The 22,749-nt window shown below is 45.5% G+C and overlaps 1 protein-coding gene across 3 annotated transcripts in view; it reads left to right on the top strand.

Annotated features, from left to right (window-relative positions):
• PDILT (protein disulfide isomerase like, testis expressed) overlaps positions 1-22,749 on the top strand; it is a 131,043-nt gene that overhangs the window by 90,169 nt on the left and 18,125 nt on the right. For all 3 annotated transcript variants that reach the window (XM_079946059.1, XM_079946060.1, XM_079946061.1), the window contains 2 exons: positions 3,921-4,129; positions 18,529-18,735. In XM_079946059.1, the coding sequence (XP_079802185.1) occupies positions 3,921-4,129; positions 18,529-18,735 (416 nt within the window). The remainder of the gene's footprint in view (positions 1-3,920; positions 4,130-18,528; positions 18,736-22,749) is intronic.

Below are 22,749 nucleotides of genomic sequence, written 5' to 3'. Positions count from 1 at the left end.
GAGCAACTTTTTTTTAACAGATCTTTGTTAGAGTATAATTGCTTCACAATACTGAGTGAATTTCTGTTGTACAACAAAGTGAATCAGCCATATGCACACATACATCCCCATATCCCCTCCCTCTTGCGCCTCCCTCCCACCCTCCCTATCCCACCCCTCTAGGTCATGGCAAAGCACGGAGCTGATCTCCCTGTGCTATGTGCTGCTTCCCACTAGCTAACTATTTTACATTCGGTAGTGTACATATGTCGATGCTACTCTCACTTTGCCCCAGCTTCCCCCTCCCACCATGTGTCCTTAAGTCCATCCTCTATGTCTACATCTTTATTCCTGCCCTGCCCCTAGGTTCACCAGAACCATTTTTTTTTTAGATTCCATATATATGCGTTAGCATACAGTATTTGTTTTTCTCTTTCTGACTTACTTCACTCTGTAAGACAGACTCTAGGTCCATCCACCTCACTTCAAATAACTCAATTTTGTTTCTTTTTATGGCGGAGTAATATTCCTTTGTATATATGTGCCACATCTTCTTTATCCATTCATCTGTCAATGGACACTTAGGTTGCTTCCATGTCCTGGCTATTGTACATAGAGCTGCTTTGAACATTGTGGTACATGACTCTTTTTGAATTATGGTTTTCTAAGGGTATATGCCCAGTAGTGGGATACCACTTACTGGGTCATATGGTAATTCTATTTTTCACTTTTTAAGGAACCTCCATACTGTTCTCCATAGTGGCTGTATCAATTTACATTCCCACCAACAGTGCAGGAGGGTTCCCTTTTCACCACACCCTCTCCAGCATTTATTGTTGCTAGATTTTTTGATAATGGCCATTCTGATCAGTGGGATACCTCACTGTAGTTTTGATTTACATTTCTCTAATAATTAGTGATGTTGAGCGTCTTTTCATGTGCCTCTTGGCCATCTGTATGTCTTCTTTAATTTTGAATTAATAGTCTAGGGTGAGAGGAGCATCAGTATTGCCTTAAAATCTCCCCAGAGAATTTTAATGTGAATCCAAGTTAAAGAAGCACTAATAAAGCACAAGTTCCTTATGAATCCTCACAGCTACTCTGGGATACAGGACACTCACCCATCCTGCAGAGGGAGGTGCAGTGCTTTGATAGTGGACTTTGCAACTCTGAGGATCTGTGACCACTTCCAAAGTCCAGAATATGAGGGACGGGCATGAGGGCAGTGTGCTATTGTGCTTTAGACCTGAGGGTAGCAAACTTTTCCTGCAGAGGGCCAGATAATAAATATTTTTGGCTTTGCTGGCCACATAGGGTCTCTGTTGCAACTACTTCACCCAGCGGTTGTGGTGAATGCAGCCATAGACGATAGTGACGGAACGGGCGTGGCTGTGATCCTCTAACACTGTGTTTATAAGAAGAGGCAGCAGGCCATAGTTTGCGACCCCTGGTTTAGACCCATAGGCATGGGGCTCAGATATAGCTGAGCTCAAGTCTCGCTCCTTCTTCTTGGATGGGTCCCCACCTTGTAAGGTGGGCATCAGAATTGGACCTACCTCACAGACGTGCTGTGCGGGTTAATGAGATGATGAGTTTAAGCTCAAATACCAGCTTACTACGTAGTGACTGATTTATTACTGTGGGCGGGCATGGGACTGGGGACTGGGTCTGCAGTGGTGCGCAAAAAGAGACAGGGCTGGGGTTTCAGTACAGAGAAGGGACAGAAGGTAGGACCCCTTTCTCAGGACCCCAGAAGCATCAAAGCTCTTGCCACTCCTTCCCGTTCTCCTCCCTCCTGTCAGGAAGGCACACTTTTATCTCCTTTGGGGAAGGTAACTGTTCCTTCTGTCAACATGTTCTTCCAAACCTAGAGTTTATAGCATAAACCTTTGAGTAGTCAAAAACCCTTTTCTTTCTGAAAAGCCCAGTTCTTGCAATTGGAGCTCTGGCTTGCAAGTGTCTTGTCCCTGCTGAGTTTCAAAGGCCTGTTTTGCAGCCCTAAACCAAAATCCGATTCTGTTCTCTCTTGCCAGCCTCGGTCCTCCCCGCTGAGACAGGATGTGATTGAATGGCGGATACCAGGGGTGGTGGTTGGGCGGAAGCCTCAGTTAGTGTCTCAAAACACTGTTCACTACATCAGTTTTGCAGGGGGACACTAGAGAGGCAGTACGTTATTGTGGTTAAGGGCATGGATTCTGTAGCTAGATTGCCTTGTTTAAAATCCTGACTCTGTCACTTATTAGCTGTGTGGCCTTGGGCAAGTCACTTAACCTCTATGTGCCTCATTTTATACTCACTAAATGGGGATGACAATATTACCATACTTACCTTGTAGAGTTGTCATAAGAGAGGTGATGACATGGAATGCATTAAAACAGCACCTGGTACATGACAAGTATGTTAGTTACAGGTATTTATAAAATTTAGCACTTGAGAATTGGTCACAATTCTTTATATATTAGACCAAAAAATAACAATAGAAGATCTACTTTTAAAAAATCCTCAGATAGTGTGCCAAACATGTTTCCCAGGGAAATGTCAAGTATCTATTCGTTCATGTTCATTTTCCTATCATAAATGCCAGGTGCTAGGGATACAGCGCTCAACGAAGGAATTCAGGTCCTTATACGTTTAATCTGAACTTGCTATATGTCTTCTTATTTAAAACACTTGGGTAGTCTGTATGCTACACAGGAAAATGGCTCTATGCTTGTGGAGAACATGCAAAGAACATGACAGTGATCCTATGCTTTAAATTATTAGGGAAAACCTATGTTATCAGGGAGAGTGGAACTTACAGAGCGGCAGCTGCTGACCCAAACCATTCTAACAGATAAGAATTGTAAAAAAAGATAAATAAATAAAAAGAAAAGAATGAGAAAAAAAGAGGAAAGGAAATCATGTTATAGATCTAATATGTACTCTTATCAGAAGGTATCTGGGGTATATTTCATCTCATTGAGTAAGACAATCGGAACAATGAACAGTACACATACCTAATTCCACTTATGTTTACATATGTACATTCAAATATACATTCATACGGGCATTTTCAACATCAGTAAAGATTCATTCCAAACTGTTAAGAGTCACTTTCTCAGGGGTGGTGTTATGGGAGAAATTTTTATTTTTTACTTAACATTTTTTTATTGTATTGCTTGGAATTTTTACAAGTGTGCATTATAGTGATTACTTTTTTTTTTTTTGTGGTACGCGGGCCTCCCACCATTGTGGCCTCTCCCGTTGCGGAGCACAGGCTCCGGACACGCAGGCTCAGCGGCCATGGCTCACGGGCCCAGCCGCTCCGTGGCATGTGGGATCTTCCCGGACCGGGGCACGAACCCGCATCCCTTGCCTTGGCAGGTGGACTCTCAACCACTGCGCCACCAGGGAAGCCCCTATGGTGATTACTTTTAAAAGAAATATTTACACTTGAGAAAATTTGCTCAAAAATCCAATGGGGTACACTGTCAAGTAGTGAGCTGCCCATCAAAAGAGGTATTCAAGCAGGAGCTGGAGGAGCATGAAGCAGAGGCTGTGATAGGGATTGGACCAGTCATCTCTGAGACCCAGAGGCTCACCCTGGGATTCTGGACTGGGTTTCATATCCGAAAAATTCTCACTTAGTGTCCGGGGAGCCACTGGGCTTGAGTGGCTGGCATGTGATTTGGCTTTCTGCTGCTGCAAGTGGGACCATGCTCCTCTGAACTAACCCTGCGCCGTTTCCGTGGGCCCTGAGGTTAACCTGACGCTTTGCCTCTCCTTTGCCAGCTTGCTTTGCTGAGCTGTGGGCACTGCTAGCAGGGGCAGTGGGACATGCTCAGGCTATGTTCTCCACATCAGGACTGACCTGGCAGGGAAGGAGATGGGGAGGGAGTGATGACATGGGGCCCCACCACCTGTGTTGATAAGGGTTCTTGTTCTTGTTCCTGTCGCTGCAGGACAGCAATGGAGCTGCTCTGGATGTCTCTGCTGCTGGTGGCCTCTTGTGTCGGCCCTGTCCAGGGCTCACCAGAGGTGGACGTCAAGGAAGCTAGCATCAACATGTCCCAGCCCTTGCACATCCTGGTGGAGAAAAACCTGATGGTGCTAACACCTGCCGGCCTGACCCAGATGCTGAATGAGACCCGCTTCTTGATGGTGCTCTTCCGTGAGTGTCCCTCACTCCTGGGCAGTGGGTGATGGGTGGGCTGAGACCTGCCCCCTTTCTCCTGGCAGCAAGAGGAGTTTTATTTATTTATTTATTTATTTTTGGCTGCACTAGGTCTTCGTTGCTGTGCGCGGACTTTAGTTGCGGCAAGCAGGGGTTACTCTTCGTTGTGGTGTGCGGGCTTCTCGTTGTGGTGGCTTCTCTTGTTGCAGAGCACGGGCTCTAGGCGCGCGGGCTTCAGTCATTGTGGCACGTGGACTCAGTAGTAGTGGCTCGGAGGCTCTAGAGCACAGTCTCAGTAGTTGTGGCGCATGGGCTTAGTTGCTCCATGGCAGGTGGGATCTTCCCGGACCAGGGCTTGAACCTGTGTCCCCTGCACTGGCAGGCGGATTCTTAACCACTGTGCCACCAGGGAAGTCCCCAGAGGAGTTTTAAATATTGCTAAACACATGAGAACACGTTTTAATAATAATTTTAAAAATAATATATATAATGTCATCCTCAATTTACAGATGAGAATACTGAGGTCCAGGGAAATTAAGCAATTTGCAAGATACTATGTTGCCACTCTTGTCTTGATTTGTATCTGGCTCCTCTGTCCCACTGAAGGCAAGAAGCCAGGATTTACCCTCAGGTGTCTTTACTATTCTGAACCTCAGTTTTCTCCTCTGTAAAATGGGCGTGAACATAAGGGCCACACTGGATGATTGTGAAGACTAAATAAGATCACGTGTTAAGTTGCTGGGACACAGTTATGGGCACGCTCTTGAGAAAGACTTTTAGATCATCACCTCTACTGTCTGAAGTTTGCATGCCCACGCTTATTCTTTAGGCTTTGCATCAGCCCGCATTTTGATAGAGAGAACAGACTTCTTTTTCCTGAGACGTTGGCACAGACCTGTCTGTGCCTTGGGACAGGGTAGAAGGGGTTTTCCTAACAGTCACATAGTGAGCACTTACTGTGGGCCAGGCACTGTCCTTATAGCCCAGTAAATGTCATATAATCCTCACAGTGACCCAGTGTGGCGCCACTATTTGTCTCCCTATTTCGGGACATTTCACAATTGAAATTGAATTTACATCTGCTCTTGAAAAAACAAAAGTTCTGGAAGCACTGGCTTACATTCCTGCAATGTGACAGTTGGCTGGCGCTGAATAACGATTTCCCGTTTTGATCAGAAAACATACTTGTCAGTTTACCACATCTTGGCTGGATAAGCCAATCCCACACAGTCACACCCCTGCCTCACTCCTCTAGTATCTGAGTTTGTGTCCCCTGCCTGAAATTCAGGCCTCCCAGCTCCTTGCTCAATCTTTGTCTCTTCTCATTTGATACATTCTCTCCGAGTGACGCCCCTTCAGTGGGGGAGTCGGGTAAGTGACAGTATCAGCAGTTACCATGGATCCCAGTGCTTCCTCAGCTGGCTTGTGCAGCTACTTCATAGCAACATAGAACAAAAACATTCTTGTTGTGCCCTGAACCTTGGTAGTTCACAGAAGGGAAAATCTAATTGGGTCATTTTGCCTCCATCCAATGTGGAGCATGGCTGTCGTGTAAAGTTCCATCAAAATAGTTCCAAGCCTCTGACTTCCATCCAGCTCAGGCTGTTAATGGTTTGTTTCCTTCAAAGTGTCAGGATGCATGCCTAATTTTACTTCAAGCCCACGGAGCAAAACCTAGGGGAGATCCAGTTTGGGCCACTTTCTTTACACGAGCCTGTGAGCAGGACATGATTTCCACTTTGCTGAACTACTCCTCCAGCTGGTTCCCTGCATCCCTCATCCACACCAAGGCTTGGGCCACTACTTGAACGTTTGTTTTATGGTTGCTTTCTCAGAAGAACTGAGAACTCTGCAGCTGCTCTACCTGCTGTGGATTACGAGTTAATGGTTTGCACAGGTCAGACATCTAAGCCATCTTCTCTTTTTTGCTGCAGCCTTAAACCCTGAATGCTAGACCCTCAGACCCTCAGAAGGATTTAGAGCCACATACTTTGCACGACACAACACACATCGCGACACTCATTTACCTTCCAGAATGGCACAGCAGGTCGCCAAGCCTGGGTAACCTATCCTGTCCGTGTGAGAATGCAAGCTCTGCCCGTGACTACTCTGTTTATTTTTAATGAACTTATTTATTTGTTTTTATTTTTGGCTGTGTTGGGTTTTCATTGCTGAACGTGGGCTTTTTCTAGTTGCGGTGAGCGGGGGCTACTCTTCATTGCAGGGCGCGGGCTTCTCTTGTTACGGAGCACGGGCTCTAGGTGAGGGGCTTCGGTAGTTGTGGCTCACAGGCTCTAGAGCGCAGCCTCAGTAGCCGTGGCACATGGGCTTAGCTGTTCCGTGGCATGTGGGATCTTCCCGGACCAGGGATCGAACCCATGTCTGCTGCATTGGCAGGCAGATTCTTAACCACTGTGCCACCAGGGAAGTCCTGACTACTGTGTTTTAATCAGGGCAGCAGGGCAAGTTCATGGCTCTTTGGGGTGTTAACTGTTGTCTTGTAACTTAGGGACTGGATTGACATCGAACCTGGGGCTACAAAGGAAGTTAATCCATTTTATATACTTTAATTGCACTTGATCACACCCAATTTGAATAGTTTAAATTTAAAGCCTTCCCACCAGCAGGTATTTCAAAGCGGTGACCACCAGCAGAGATGCTATCTAAAAGACACTCCAACTCATTTCATTTGAGTATTTGATGCCTTCAAATACACAGTTTAAATCAAAATGAATTCTCAAAAGCTGGCAGACCCTTTCAAGTCACCTCTGGAAAAATGAATGACTTGGGGCAAGCATTATAAAAGCTTTTTTTCCAGGAGTAAATGGCTTTTTACAAATAGGTCTTTCCAATATTGTCTCCAGGGAAATACTGCCCTGGTAACTCTCAAATCCTTAGCTGCTGCCCACTTTCTCATCTCTCCAAGGACCCCAGGCTCAAGAGCCAACACCCAGGGTGATCTTTGCTCTTGGATATCCCTCGCACATCTCAATGCCACGTGTGTCCAAAATAGACCTCAGCATCTTTGATTTGCTCCAACGACAAGCTTCTGCTCACGTCCTGTCTTGACTGACAGCACTGTTATCCACATGTCAAAGTCAGAAATCCAAGATCATTCTTAACTCCTTTCTACTCTCGTCTCTAATCGTCACCAAATCCTGTTGAAACCACTTCCTGAAGCCCTCTGCAATCACTATTTCTCCCCATCCCCCTGCCATGGCCTTAGTTCTGGCCTCACCATTCCCTACCACGAACCACTGAAGCATCTTCTAGATGGTCTCCCTTCCCCCTCCAGTGCCGTCTCTACAGTGTACCCAGAGACATTTTGTTTTCTAAAATGCAAATCTGATTGGGTCACTCCCTGATTAAAAACCCCCAAAGATTCTCTAAGTCCCCAAACTCCTTAACATGGCTAAAATGTCCTCTGCTTGACCTAACCAGGCCTCCTTCTCCACTCCACTTGAACTCTGTGCTCTGCACTCTGAGTGTGGCCACCAGGTAGGTCACCCTGGCATTGGCCTCCTGGCCTTTACACTTGCAGTTTCCTCCACTTGTAGTGTTCTTCCTGAACTTCTTCACCTGGATTGTGAGGTTTAAGTTCATGGAATTGCTCTGTCAAGAGGCTGTGTCCACCTTACTCCCACCTAGGCCCTCCCACACTCACTCAGCCCTCTGCACACTCCTTTTCATAGCATTTGCCACACTGTATTGAAAATGCTTTTTTTTTTTTCTTTGCGGTATGCGGGCCTCTCACTGCCGTGGCCTCTCCCGTTGCAGAGCACAGTCTCCGGGTGCGCAGGCTCAGCGGCCATGGCTCACGGGCCCAGCCGCTCCGCAGCATGTGGGATCCTCCCAGACCGGGGCACGAACCCGTGTCCCCTGCATCGGCAGGCGGACTCTCAACCACTGCGCCACCAGGGAAGCCCTTATTCATCTCTTCACTGCTAACATCTGGGATTGTGCTTGGAGCGTGGCAGGCCTGAGGAGATGCTGAATGAATAAATGAGCTTTCCTTTGGCCCACGATGTTCCCCATGAATGAGACAGGAGAAAAGGGAAGGCTACGTTTAGCAGAGAGAGGTCAAAATGAGACTTAACAAGAGCTGCTTCTGGGTTCATTAATTAGTAATTAGTAATCATCCCTAAAGCAGAGGTGGCAAGATTGTGCCCTGGGAGCAGGTTAGATGATGATGTAGATGGTGAATGAGAATGATAATGAGGACCACAGTGGTGATGATGGGGACGACCATTTACTGAGACCTGTATTCCAGGCACAGGGCTTGGTCTCATTGTCCCTGTCTTACATTTCAGAGCAGGTCTAACACTCAATCCATCTTAAACTGTGCTGATAATTGAGACATTCATTCATGCACTCAACATTTATTGAATACTTATTACATACCAGATATATTCTAGGCACTGAGCGGTGAACAAAGCAGACAGACATCCTTGCTTTATGGAACTTTTATCCCAGAGAGGGGAGACTCAAGATAAACTGGTAAAGAAGTAAAAAAGGTAGCATATCTTCAGGGTAAAAGTACTATGGAGAAAAAGCAGAACTCTTAGGGAGTGCAAGGAGTGGGTGGAGGTACGGCTGTTGTTGTGGCCAGGGTGGCCAGGGAAGGCTTTCCTGAGAAGGTGACAACTGAACAAAGACCTGAAGGCAGTAAAGCAGCAACCTCCAGGAGAGCATTTCAGGCAGAGGGAGTAGCAAGTGCAAAGGCCCTGAGGTGGGAATCTGCGGGGTGGCTAAGCTGAGTTGTTGAAAAGTAGTGGGAAATAAGATCAGAAGAGTGAGGAGCAGAGTCTTTAGGGGCTTGTAGGTCACTGCAATGGTCAGAGAAATTTGTTGGCTGGCCCTTGAGGAACTAGAAGGGGTTGGAGACCACCCTGAAGTCCTTATCACTTGTGAGCACATCTGTACACTATAAATCACCCTATGGAATGGAGAGAAGGTTATTCTCAGAATCCTTTTCCATGCTTGATCTTGAACTTGTTCTAAAGTGGGGTTTCTCGTCCTCAGCACTATTGATATTTTGGCTGGCTAATGCCCCCCCTTTTTTTAAACATCTTTATTGACGTATAATTGCTTTACAATGTTGTGTTAGTTTCTGCTGTATAACAAAGTGAATCAGCTATACGTATACATATGTCCTCATATCCCCTGCCTCTTGCATCTCCCTCCCACCCTCCCTATCCCACCCCTCTAGGTGGTCACAAAACACCGAGCTGATCTCTCTATGCTATGCAGCTGCTTCCCACTAGCTATCTGTTTTACATTTGGTAGTGTATATATGTCAATGCTACTCTCTCACTTCGACCCAGCTTACCCTTCCCCCTCCCTGTGTCCTCGAATCCATTCTCTACATCTGCGTCTTTATTCCTTTCCTGCCCCTACGTTCATCAGAACCATTTTTTTTTTTTTTAGATTCCATATGTATGTGTTAGCATACAGTATTTGTTTTTCTCTTTCTGACTTACTTCACTCAGTTTGACAGACTCTAGGTCCATCCACCTCACTACAAATAGCTCAATTTCGTTTCTTTTTATGGCTGAGTAATATTCCATTGTATATATGTGCCACATCTCCTTTATCCATTCATCTGTTGATGGACACTTAGGTTGCTTCCAGGTCTACTGTAAATAGTGCTGCAATAAACATTGTGGTACATGTCTCTTTTTGACTTATGGTTTTCTCAGGGTATATGCCCAGTAGTGGATTGCTGGGTCATATGGTAGTTCTCTTTTTAGTTTTTTTAAGGAACCTCCATACTGTTCTCCATAGTGGCTGTATCAATTTACATTCCCATCAACAGTGCAAGAGGGTTCCCTTTTCTCCACACCCTCTCTAGCATTTATTGTTTGTAGATTTTTTGAAGATGGCTATTCTGACCAGTGTGAGGTGATACCTCATTGTGGTTTTGATTTGCATTTCTCTAATGATTAATGATGTTGAGCATCCTTCCATGTGTTTGTTGGCAATCTGTATATCTTCTTTGGAGAAATGTCTATTTAGGTTGTCCGCCCATTTTTGGATTGGGTTTTTTTTTTTTTTTTTATATTGAGCTGCATGAGCTGCTTGTATATTTTAGAGATTAATCCTTTGTCAGTTGCTTCATTTGCAAATATTTTCTCCCACTGTGAGGGTTGTCTTTTCGTCTTGTTTATGGTTTCCTTTGCTGTGCAAAAGCTTTTAAGTTTCATTAGGTCCCATTTGTTTATTTTGGTTTTTATTTCCATTTCTCTAGGAGGTGGGTCAAAAAGGATCTTGCTGTGATTTATGTCATAGAGTGTTCTGCCTATGTTTTCCTCTAAGAGTTTTATAGTGTCTGGCCTTACATTTAGGCCTTTAATCCATTTTGAGTTTATTTCTGTGTATGGTGTTAGGGAGTGTTCTAATTTCATTCTTTTATATGTAGCTGTCCTGTTTTCCCAGCACCACTTATTGAAGAGGCTGTCTTTTCTCCGTTGTATATTCTTGCCTCCTTTGTCAAAGATAAGGTGACCATATGTGCGTGGGTTTATCTGTATAGGAATGCAAGAGATTTCTGAGTATTAATTTTGTATCCTGCTACTTTACCTAATTCATTGATTACCTCTAGTGGTTTTCTGTAATCCTAAAGTAGCATCTTTAGGATTCTCTATGTATAGTATCATGTCATCTGCAAACAGTGACAGTTTTACTTCTTCTTTTCTGATTTGGATTCCTTTTACTTCTTTTTCTTCTCTGATTGCCGTGGCTAGAACTTCCAAAACTATGTTGAATAATAGTGGTGAGGGTGGGCAACCTTGTCTTGTTCCCCATCTTACAGGAAATGGTTTCAGTTTTTCACCACTGAGAACCGATGTTGGCTGTAGGTTTGTCATATATGACCTTTATTATGTTGAGGTAGGTTCCCTCTGTGCCTACTTTCTGGAGAGTTTTTATCATAAATAGGTGTTGAATTTTGTTGAAAGCTTTTTTTGCATCTATTGAGATGATCATAGGTTTTTTTAAAATTTTTTATTTGTTTATTTTTATATTTATTTTAGGCTGTGTTGGGTCTTCGTTTCTGTGCGAGGGCTTTCTCTAGTTGCGGCAAGCGGGGGCCGCTCTTCATCGTGGTGCACGGGCCTCTCACTCTCGCGGCCTCTCTTGTTGTGGAGCACAGGCTCCAGACGCGCAGGCTCAGTAGTTGTGGCTCACGGGCCTAGTTGCTCTGTGGCATGTGGGATCTTCCCAGACCAGGGCTCGAACCCGTGTCCCCTGCATTGGCAGGCGGATTCTCAACCACTCTGCCACCAGGGAAGCCCCTGATCATAGGTTTTTATCCTTCAGTTTGTTAATATGGTGTATCTCATTGATTGATTTGCATATATTGAAGAATTCTTGCATTCATCACAGTTTCACTTTCAGTGCTTGTGACTGGTCTGTTCATATTTTCTATTTCTTCCTGGTTCAGTCTTGGAAGGTTGTACTTTTCTAAGAATTTGTCCATTTCTTCCAAGTTGTCCATTTTATTGGCATGTAGTTGCTTGTTGTAATCTCTTATGATCCTTTGTATTTCTGCAGTGTCAGTTGTTACTTCTCCTTTTTCATTTCTAATTCTGTTGATCTGAGTCTTCTCCCTTTTTTTCTGGCTAATGGTTTATCAATTTTGTTTATCTTCTCAAAGAACCAGCTTTTAGTTTTATTGATCTTTACTATTATTTTCTTCATTTCTTTTTCATTTCTTTCTGATCTGATCTTTATGATTTCTTTCCTTCTGCTAACTTTGGGGATTTTTTGTTCTTCTTTCTCTAATTGCTTTAGGTGTAAGGTTAGGCTGTTTATTTGAGATTTTTCTTGTTTCTTGAGGTAGGATTGTATTGCTATAAACTTCCTCTTAGAACTGCTTTTGCTACATCCCGTAGGTTTTGGGATGTTGTGTTTTCATTGTCATTTATTTATAGGTATTTTAAAATTTCTTCTTTGATTTCTTCAGTGATCTCTTGGTTATTTAGTAGCATATTGTTTAGCCTCTAAGTCTTTGTATCTTTTACAGTTTTTTCCCTGTAATTGATATCTAGTCTCACAGTGTTGTTGGAAAAGATACTTGATACGATTTCAATTTTCTTAAATTTACCGAGGCTTGATTTGTGACCCAAGATATGATCTATCCTGGAGAATGTTCCATGAGCACTTGAGAAGAAAGTGTATTCTGTTGTTTTTGGATGGAATGTCCTATAAATATCAATGAAGTCCATCTTGTTTAATGTATCATTTAAAGCTTGTGTTTCCTTATTTATTTTCATTTTGGGTGATCTGTCCATTGGTGAAGGTGGGGTGTTAAAGACCCCTATGATTACTGTGTTACTGTCGATTTCCCCTTTCATGGCTCTTAGCATTTGCCTTATGTATTGAGGTGCTCCTATGTTGGGTGCATAAATATTTACAATTGTTATATCTTCTTCTTGGATCGATCCCTTGATCATTATGTAGTGTCCTTCTTTGTCTCTTGCAATAGTCTTTATTTTAAAGTCTATTTTGTCTGATATGAGTATCGCTACTCCAGCTTTCTTTTGATTTCCATTTGCATGGAATATCTTTTTCCATGCCCTCACTTTCAGTCTGTATGTGTCCCTAGGTCTGAAGTGGGTCTCTTCCAGACAGCATGTATATGGGTCTTGTTTTTGTATCCATTCAGCTAGTCTGTGTCTTTTGGTTGGAGCATTTAATCCATTTACATTTAAGGTAATTATTGATATGTATGTTCCTATCACCATTTTCTTAATTATTTTTTGGTTTTTTTTTTTTTTTGTAGATCTTTTCTTTCTCTTGTGTTTCCTGCCTAGAGAAATTTCTTTAGCATTTGTTGTAAAGCTGGTTTGGTGGTACTGAATTCTCTTAACTTTTGATGTCTGTAAAGGTTTTAATTTCTCCGTTGAATCTGAATGAGATCCTTGCTGGGTAGAGTAATCTTGGTTGTAGGTCTTTCCCTTTCATCACTTTAAATATGTCCTGCCACTCCCTTTTGGCTTGAAGAGTTTCTGTTGAAAGATCAGCTGTTAACCTTATGGTGATTCCCTTGTATGTTATTTGTTACTTTTCCCTTGCTTCTTTTAATATTTTTTCTTTGTATTTAATTTTTGATAGTTTGATTAATATGTGTCTTTGTGTGTTTCTCTTTGGATTTATCCTGTATGGGACTCTCTGCTTCCTGGACTTGATTGACTATTTCCTTTCCCATGTTAGGGAATTTTTCAACTATAATTTCTTCAAATATTTTCTCAGAGCCTTTCTTTTTCTCTTCTTCTTCTGGGACCCCTATTATATGAATGTTGGTGCGTTTAATGTTGTCCCAGATGTCCCTGAGACTGTCCTCAATTCTTTTCATTATTTTCTCTTTATTCTGCTCTGTGGTAGTTATTTCCACTATTTTATCTTCCAGATCACTTATCCATTCTTCTGCCTCAGTTTTTCTGCTATTGATTCCTTCTAGTGAATTTTAAATTTCATTTATTGTGTTGTTCATCATTGTTCGTTTGCTCTTTAGTTCTTCTAGGTCCTTGTTAAACGTTTCTTGTATTTTCTCCATTCTATTTCCAGGATTTTGGATCATCTTTACTATCATTATTCTGAATTCTTTTTCAGGTAGACTGTCTTTCCTCTTCATTTGTCTGGTCTGGTGGGGTTTTACCTTGCTCCTTCATCTGCTGCATGTTTCTCTGTCTTCTCATTTTGTTTAACTTACTGTGTTTAGGGTCTCCTTTTCACAGGCTGCAGGTTCGTAGTTCCCATTGTTTTTGGTGTCTGCCCCCAGTGGGTGAGGTTGGTTCAGTGGCTTGTGTAGGCTTCCTGGTAGAGGGGACTTGTGCCTGTGTTCTGGTGGCTGGGGCTAGATCTTGTCCTTCTGGTGGGCAGGGCGACACCTGGTGGTGTGTTTTGGGGTGTCTGTGAACTTAGTATGACTTTAGGCAGCTCTCTGCTAATGGGTGGGGTTGTGTTCCCATCTTGCTAGTTGTTTGTCATGGGGCGTCCAGCACCGGAGCTTGCTGGCTGTTGGGTGGAGCTGGGTCTTAGTGTTAAGACAGAGATCTCTGACAGAGCTCTCGCCGATTGATATTACATGAGGCTGTGAGGTCTCTGGTGGCCCAGTGTCCTGGACTCGGCTCTCCCACCTCAGAGGCTCAGGCTTGACACCCGGCCGGAGCACCAAGACCCTGCCTGGCTGGCTAATTCTTTGCTGTGTGTGTGTGTGTGTGTGTGTGTGTGTGTGATGTGAGGAGGGTGTCCCTGCACTGTAGGGTATTTAGTAGCATCCCTTGCCTTTACTCACTAGATGCCAGTAGAATTCCAGATGTGACAACAAGTAATGTCTCCAGATATGGCCAAAGATGCCCTGTTGAGAACCACAGTCTAAAGACATGCAGACTCCAGCTCCCTGTGCTGGGAGCTAATCTCCAGTCCCTACACTCACAGCTCCCCCATCCATCAGTCCCTACCGTGACCCACATTGGCTGCTCAGAAAAGGGAGACTGGGGTCATCTACTAAAGACCCAGGCAAACATTGATCTAGGTCCGTTAGCCATTAACACATTTGCACACCAAGCAGACAGTCAGAGAGCCACTGACAACTCTAATGCGACCCTGGGTCCCATTTGTTTACCCCAAAACCCACGGGAGAGCCACACAATAGGCCTCAGCCTTGTGTTGGATGACTTGGTGCTGGTCACCATTGTCTTCCTTCCCCCAGAACCAGAAGATCTGCTGAAGATCCTGATATCTCCATAGGACTCTCCCTCCCCAGAGAGCATCTGGTCAGAGCAAGACCAAGGATTTCCCCCATGTCATCATAATAGTTAAAGTTTATTGGGCACTTCTGTGCCCGAGCTTTGCTTACCTTGTCTTACTATGTAGGCTCATTCTCAGGTATGGGAGCTATTACCACCCCCATTCTATAGATGAGGAAACTGAAGTGCAGAGATGTTTAAAAAACGCCTTGCCTGGACCACCGGTGCTGTAAGCCACCATAACTGTCTCTGTTTTATGAGACAACCTAAGGAATTCATGTTAATTGAGTACCCACTATATGCCAGAAGATGAACCTTAGGTGGAGTTAGAACCTGAGGAGGGCTATACCTATAGGAGCTCTCAGCCTCCCAGCGAAAGGCTCCCTGCCTGTCCACTGTCCACTGGGCACTGCTTTGCCCAGGTTCCAATGAATGTACAGCTGAGTTGTGTCTCCATGCCTCATGATACAGGCACCAAGACCTGAGGGGTGTATGCATCCATTTCACCTTTACACACTCAGGATTCAAGGCTCCAACGCCCTAAAGGCAAATTTTAAAAAGACAGAAACTAGTAGATAGGACTGTAAATTGTAAAGAGTGGATTTGGCTCTCCAGAGTCTATCTGCTTTGATGAGAACCACTCAGAGCAGGGGAGATGGGAAACCCACCCCTCCAGGAAAAGAGGAACATTTTTCAGACCAGCTTACCTATGAGGTCAGTTAGAGCGTGGATCTCGGAGTCAGTCAGCCATGGAGCTGCCCTCAGCCTAATGCTTACTAGCTGTGAAACCTCTGGGCTTCCGTTTCCTTGTCTAACATTCCTCACCTGTAACAGCAGATGACTCATAGGGTTGTTCTGAGGATTCACCAAGATAATGCGTGTAACACTTAGCAAAGCACTTGGCATAGTAAGTGTTCAATAAACATTGTTATCTTGTTATCATTACTACCATCATCATCACCATCATCATCCTTCTGGTTGCTCAGGTCAAAAGGTCAGAGTCGTCCTTGATTTCTTTCATTTACACTCCACCTCCAATCCATCAGTAAATCCTGTCAACTCTTCCAAGATCCCTCTAGGCTCTGACCATTTCTCACCGCTCGCCTGGTTCAAGCCATTATCTCTCACCTGGATTATTCCAGTGGCTCCAGCTAGTCTCCTTTTTTCTCTTTGGTCTAATCTCCATATAACGTTCAGAACAATCCAGTAAGTCATCACATCTAACTCAGCTCCAAACCCTCCAGTAATTTCCACAACCCTTGGAGGAAAGGCCAAAGTTTATTCTACACGGCCTGTGTCACCTGACCTCACCCCAGCTCACTCTGTTCCAGACCCAATGGATTTCTCGTCATCCCTCAAACATGTTGCACGTGCTCCCACCTCAGGGCCTTTGCACGTATGGCTCCTTTGTCTGGAACTCTGTCCCTCCTGTAAGCAAGCACACAGCTTGCTCCCTTAGCTTCTTCAGTCTTTATTAAACGTTCCTTCTCAGTGAGGCCTCCTTTCGCCTCTCTACTTAAACTCCATTCCCCTGACACTCCCAACTTCCACCTCTGCTTCTTTTTTCTCCATAGCACTTAGCATCTAACATAGAATATAGTCTGCTTCTTTATTTTGTTTATTTTCTGCCTTCTCCAATGAGAGCAGTCATTTTTATCAATCTGTTTGTTGTTAAGTCCCCGATACCTAAAACATTTCCTGGCACATGGAAGGTTCTAAAAAAGATTTGTCAGATGAATGAGTGAATGAATCCCATTACTGTTAGGTCCCATCCATCCAGCTCTCAGATCCCAGCTGTCACAACCTCTATCTCTCACTTCCATTTTGGACACTGAAGACCACTGGGCTGTGTGTGGAACCTCAAAAACTCCACTGTTTAGACAAGTGTTTCCCTTGCCCCAAGCTCGTACCCTTAGAAACTCTGACTTGGATGCTCTGTCAATTAGCAGCCCTGAGCCAGGCACTGCCGAGTCCACGAGGGAGGCAGAGGAGAAGCCTGCAGGCCGGAGTGGCTGGCAACAGGCCAGCACCTGCTGGTGGTGATTGATGGGGGTATCGAAGGCGATGATGGTGACAAAGCAGGCAGTGGAAAGGCATCGATCTACAAGAGAGGCAAAAATTCCCACTTCCTGTCCCTTGATTGGGAGCTTAATGAAAACGATCTTTCACTTTCGGGATCCATCACTGGAGCAGGTGTGCTGACTGGCAATAGGGCGTATGCCAGCTGTCCCAGGCCTAGCCTTCTGGGTTTTGCTTTACAAAAGCCCTCTCTGTTGGACTTGGAACTTGCCCATAGCATTGGAAGTGATTTGCACTTTTTCCAAATGCTCCAGATGGACAAGGGAGTTTGAAAAAGATAAACTGTTCTGGCTTGAAAGGGAATTAATGACCCCCTGCCCTGGCTCGGCCCACCTGCTGCAGACACCAGTCGGTGAGGGACCAGCGAGGGGCCTGCAGTTTCACAATCCTCTCAGGAGGAAGGGAGGCAAAACTGCCTGCCTTTTAGCCCCTACCCCACCGCCCCCATTTAGGCCAGGAAGACCTCTCCTGCTGCTGGGATCACGTGTCAGGCCCCTGAGGCTCTTTCCAGAAAAGGGCTCCTCACTCCAAATGCCACCCCGCTGCCCAGCAATATGATACTGTCAGGTCTCTTCAACACCCCAGACCAAGGGGATGGGCTGAGTGCGTAGGAGGTCATCATAGCCTCCCTCCATCCTTACCCTTCCCACATCTGGCCTTCTTTCCACCAGAGAGTCCCCTGCTGTATTACACGCAGATACAGGGCAACTGGAGGGGCCCAAACTGGCCTGTTAGGTCCAGGAATTTCCACTAGATGGCTCTCTCTCTCTCTCTCTCTCCCCCCCTTCCTCCTTCCCTCCCTCCCTCTCCCTCCCTCCCTCTCTCTCCCTCTCCCCCTTCTCTCTCTCCCCTCTTCTCCCTCCCTCCCTCCCTCATTCCCTCCCTCTCTCTCTCTTTCTCTCCCCCTCACTATAATTTCTGATAGAAATTTTACAATAATAATGGTGCTAGTAAGAATGCATTATGTACTGACCAAGTTCTAGGCATTGTGCTAAGGGTTGGACATGCCCAGTGGAGGTTAGAGAGCAAGCACTCCGGAGCCAGAGCGGGTGGGTCCCATCCTGCTATACCTCCTGCTGCCATGGGGCCTTGGGCAAGTAGGTGTCATTTCAATTGTGCAACAGTTTCCTCATCTATAACACTGAGATAATAATAGCAGTACCTATCCCATATGGTACTAGGAGGATTAAATGGCTTAATCCATGTAAAACTCTTAGAAAGTAATAAGCACAATACAACTGATTGTAAAATAAATCTTTTGACAACTTCACAAGGTAGCCACTATTTCCCCACTTTATCTATGAGGAAATTGGAGCTTCAATAGATTAAGTTGCCCAAGGTTGTATTGTTTCCAGTGTTACCCAACCCAAAGAAACCTGTGTCTCCCAAACTGACCAATTTCCTGAACCGTGTGTCTCACATCTTGTCACATTTCTGAATCTACCCATTAGCAGTGGGGCACCAGAAAAGCCCCGGAGCTAAGCAGGCCAGACAAAACCTCCTCCTTGGGAGACAGGGATGCAGGAAAAGCTCTAGTGAGTTCTGTCTTCATACTGCCTCTTTCAGACAACCCATCCTCAGAGCAATCCAGGGACTTAGCTGAGGAGCTGGGCAAAGCCGTGGAGATCATGGGCAAAGGCAAGAACGGGATTGGCTTTGGCAAAGTGGACATCACAGTTGAGAAGGAACTTCAGAAGGAGTTTGATGTCAAGAAGGCCCCAGAGTTGAAGCTGTTTTTTGAGGGCAATAGATCGGAGCCCATCAGCTGCAAAGGTAATGGTACTTCTGTGTCAATCAAGGTAACGCTAACTATGGAAACACAAACATCTGCATTTCAGTGGCTTAGCAGAATTACAAGTTTATTTCTCGCTTGCACGGAGCCCAGTTAGCAGCCAGAGGGTGGAGATGAGGGGACTCTGTTCCCCACAGTCTTTCAAGGACCCAGCTCCCTTCCAGCCTGTGACGTTGTCCTCCCCTAGGACCCCCGAGCTTCCTGCCCTTCCCTCTGTATCTGGCCAGCTATTGGTGCCGAGAGGCAAAGGGGCGCCACCAGTGGTGTCCGTGGCCCAGGCCTGGAGATGGCGAATATCGCTCCACCCAACAGAAAGGCTGGGAAATACGGCCCTGCTCTATGTCTAAAGGAAGTAAAAGATTTCGGTGCACGTGTAGCTGCCTCCACCACAGCTTGCATCTCAGCTGGTGGGCTCTGGAGGCACCATGAGGTGGGATAGGGATGCACATGGCTTATAAACTATAGAGACCAGAGAGTGAGGTCCCCACTCACCTATCTCCCCACTCCCACCGCACTCTTCCACTTTAGAATGATTTTGACAGGGTCCCAGGCCGAGGAAGCACTGGTTGCTCGAAACGGAGACTGGGAGTTGCTAGAACAAGACGGGCTTGAGACAGGGTGACTACCAAACCCTCCCGCCTCTATCGCCCTCCATTCAGTTAACTCATTCATCTACTTGTTCTACACTCTTATTTAGAACCTACCGTGTGTCATATCCTGATGTTGTGGAAATTTGAAGAGTTTTGTGCTTCCGTGTGACACATAGCAGGTCCTAAGTTTAAAGAGTGTCAAATATATGGTTGCATGAACGTATGCACAGTGGATGGATAGATGGATGGAGGGAATAAAACTAATGAACACAGAAGTGCCCAGCACAGCCCTTACTATGTTAGTAGAATGTTCCCATCGTGTATGTTGCATGATTGAATCTCAGAACATTGAGTTTGTATTTTTCAGGGCCTGGCGTTTAGCAGGTTTGCAATAAGCCTGTTGGAGAGTTGTTATAAGAGCCAAAGGGACGGGGGGAGAGGGCCACCATGTGCAGGGGCTGCAGGATGCCTTGCAGTTCTCAGAATGGACACAAAGGGGGTGTGAGACACACAGGCCAGACTCGCTGAAGAGCCAGCCTCAGGGCAGGTTGCATAAAAGACTTGGAGCCTTGAGGCTCCCAGCTGGTTTCTATGAGGCTGGTGTGTGCAAGGGGAAGAGAAAGAGATGGGGAGAGAGGGCAGGAGTGAGAGAAGGGACAAAAACTGCTGCTTCCTATGCACCGAGTGACAACCCTCAATGGCCACCCACTGACCCTAAGCGAGGAGCCCTTTGTGATGTGTTGGTTTGGGGGAGGGCTGTGAAGAAACCAGAAGCCCCAAGTTACTTTGTCAAAGTCCATATCTCCTCATGGAGTGGCTCAGGCTCTGGGATGCCTTCGCCTCCTGAAGGACAGGTGAGGTCCAACTCCACTTAGAGGTAAGAAGGTGACGGCATAGCGACTTCCAGACTGTCTGAGCTCCCTTTGTGCTGGGAGCCAGGCCTGGAACCTCCTCTGCCATTCAGGAAGCTTCACTATCACCTCCTCCAGGAAGTCTCCCCTGACTGCCTGGGTCGGGGTGCCTGCACCGTTCCTGTGGTCCCACAGCACCTGTGCTTCCCCCTCAAAGATCTCATCTCACAGAATTGTATCTCTTCCTCACTGTCTACTCAACTGACAGCACAGGGCAGAGGCCAATCTCACCTCATTTCCTGGGGTCTCCTAAAAGGCTGCCAGAGCTGGTGGACACCTCGGCTTCAAATCCTCACTACATACCTGAGGAACAATCACTTCCTCCTGTTGAATTCTGATTTTCTCATCTGTAAAGTAGGGATGGTAAAGGCATCTACCTCCAAGGGTTCCTAGGAAGAAAGAATAAGTCTGCACATGTCTGAAGCATTTACTGTGTTCCAGGCACTGTTCTAGTCCCTTCTCAGATGTCATAACACAGTACAGGAGGTGCTTTTACAGATGGGGAAACTGAGGTGCAGAGAGTGGAATAACTCTCAAGGCTCCCCAGCTAAGTAGCAGTGGGATCCACAAATATTTTCTCTAAAGGACCAGAAAGTAAATATTTTAGGCCTGACAAACCAATCTCTGTTGAAACTATTTAACTCTGCTGATGCCGTGAGAAAGGAGCCATACACAAACAAATGGGCGAGGCTGTGTCCCTATAAAACTTTATTTATAAAATCAGTTGGCAGATCAGGTTTGGTCCATGGGCTACAGTTGACTGATCCCTGCTGTACACTGTGCTGTCCTCTAAGTAAACGGCAGATGTGGTTATTATTATCCTCAAACTATTAGTTTCCTGACCCTAGTCTAGTGCCTGGAACACTTAGGTTTTTAATGCATATGTTGAGTTTGAATGGGGTGGAATTGCAAGGGCCCCACAATTAAGGAGCCAGCCCATATTTGTACTGGGCTTGACCATCCCCTTCTTCCTCAGTATTACCCCCAGCCATGGAAAGAGGCAGTGGGATGCCGGGACGGAGCCAGAGCCCAGAGTTTAGGACGAGCGCTAGCTGTGAGAGCTTGAAGCAGCCTCTATTTCTCACTTCCTAAAAAGAATGACTAATGCCAGTTCTGCCACTTGACAGGACTTCCTGAGCTAAGGGAGCGGCAGTACTTCACTGGCCTCTTGCACTGTAACTTTTATGAAAACTTCCCTCAGAGGCAGGTGGGGTTTAGTCGTTGTTGTTTCAAGTCCAGGTTCTCCTCTGGTCTCCAAGGACTGATGGTGGGAGACTTGACCTTGGCCATCTCCCTGGAGGGAGGGGGACTCAGGCTGCCTCCAGGCCTTCAATTAATGCGGCATTCACAGCTTGTGCCTGGAAATATGCAGCGGAGCTCTGGCCCCAGTCAATCATTGACACGGCATTCATACCTCGGTTGTCGCTGTGTCCTCAGGCTCAGAGCCGAGCACCAGGAGAGGGACCTGCCTAGTGGGGACAGTGCCCGATTGGCAGGAACTCAGAAACAAGCTGTTTGCCAAGTTCAGAGCTATCTCGGTCCTATGGGGTCCAGAAGGGCAAATGGAGCTCATCCATCCCAGAGAAGAGGGTCCAAGATCAAGTCCCCTCAAACCGAGTTATCTAATGATTCATTCCCCTCATCCATTCATCCCATAACTATTTCCTGAGCACCTACTGTGAGCCAGACACTACAGGATGTAGGGGAGGAAAATGTTTCCTTTCTTCCCTTCTAGGTTCTTTGGCTGGTCTAATAATTAAATTGACATAAGAAAGAGTAAAAGAAGAAAAACAAATTTAATTTGATAACGTACAGGAGTCCCAAAGATACGAGGCTCAAAAAAGTGACCAAAACAGGCAACTTTTAGACAAAGAAACAATAAAGTTGTGAAGAATTGACAAGGCAAAGGTGTTTGGGCTTGGGGTAGCAAATTAGTGAGGAAGTAACAAGGTTTTTTTATACAACCTTCTTGACCTTAAATCCCTATGTCTGGTGATAAGGATGTAGTCTACCGTCCTGGTATAGGGAGGGTACCTCTACATGGGAGATTTATTTCCTGCTTTCGAAGGGACAATGGAGGGTCAGACATCCTTCTTGCACAGGCTATTTCTCAAGTAACTTTAATTCAAAATAATATGCCAAAGTAGTAGAATTTGAGGTGGCATATTCTGTTCCCCCTCAGGAGCTACTGAGAAAGTTAGGAAAAAAATCATAGCTTCAGAAACAGACTCAGTGAAGAAAATACAACAGGTCATAAAATAGAGAATGATTGAGGGGAGAGTAAGAAAAGACCAAACTGAGAATTAAATAAGCAGGGTGAGATGCCCTTGAGAGCTGAGAGGAAAGGACAGCCCGGGCAGAGGGACTGGTGGATACCAAGCCCAGTGTGCTGGATGAAAAGGATATGGCTGGAGTGCGGACAGAAGGAGAGAGTAGCACAAAGGGAAATCAGAGCAGTGGTTCTGAGGACCTGTAATTCAAACCCATTTGGAAG

Source organism: Stenella coeruleoalba (genome assembly GCF_951394435.1).
Source record: "Stenella coeruleoalba genome assembly, chromosome: 15".
NCBI lineage: Eukaryota > Metazoa > Chordata > Mammalia > Artiodactyla > Delphinidae > Stenella > Stenella coeruleoalba.
This window is presented reverse-complemented; position numbering and strand designations above follow the sequence as displayed.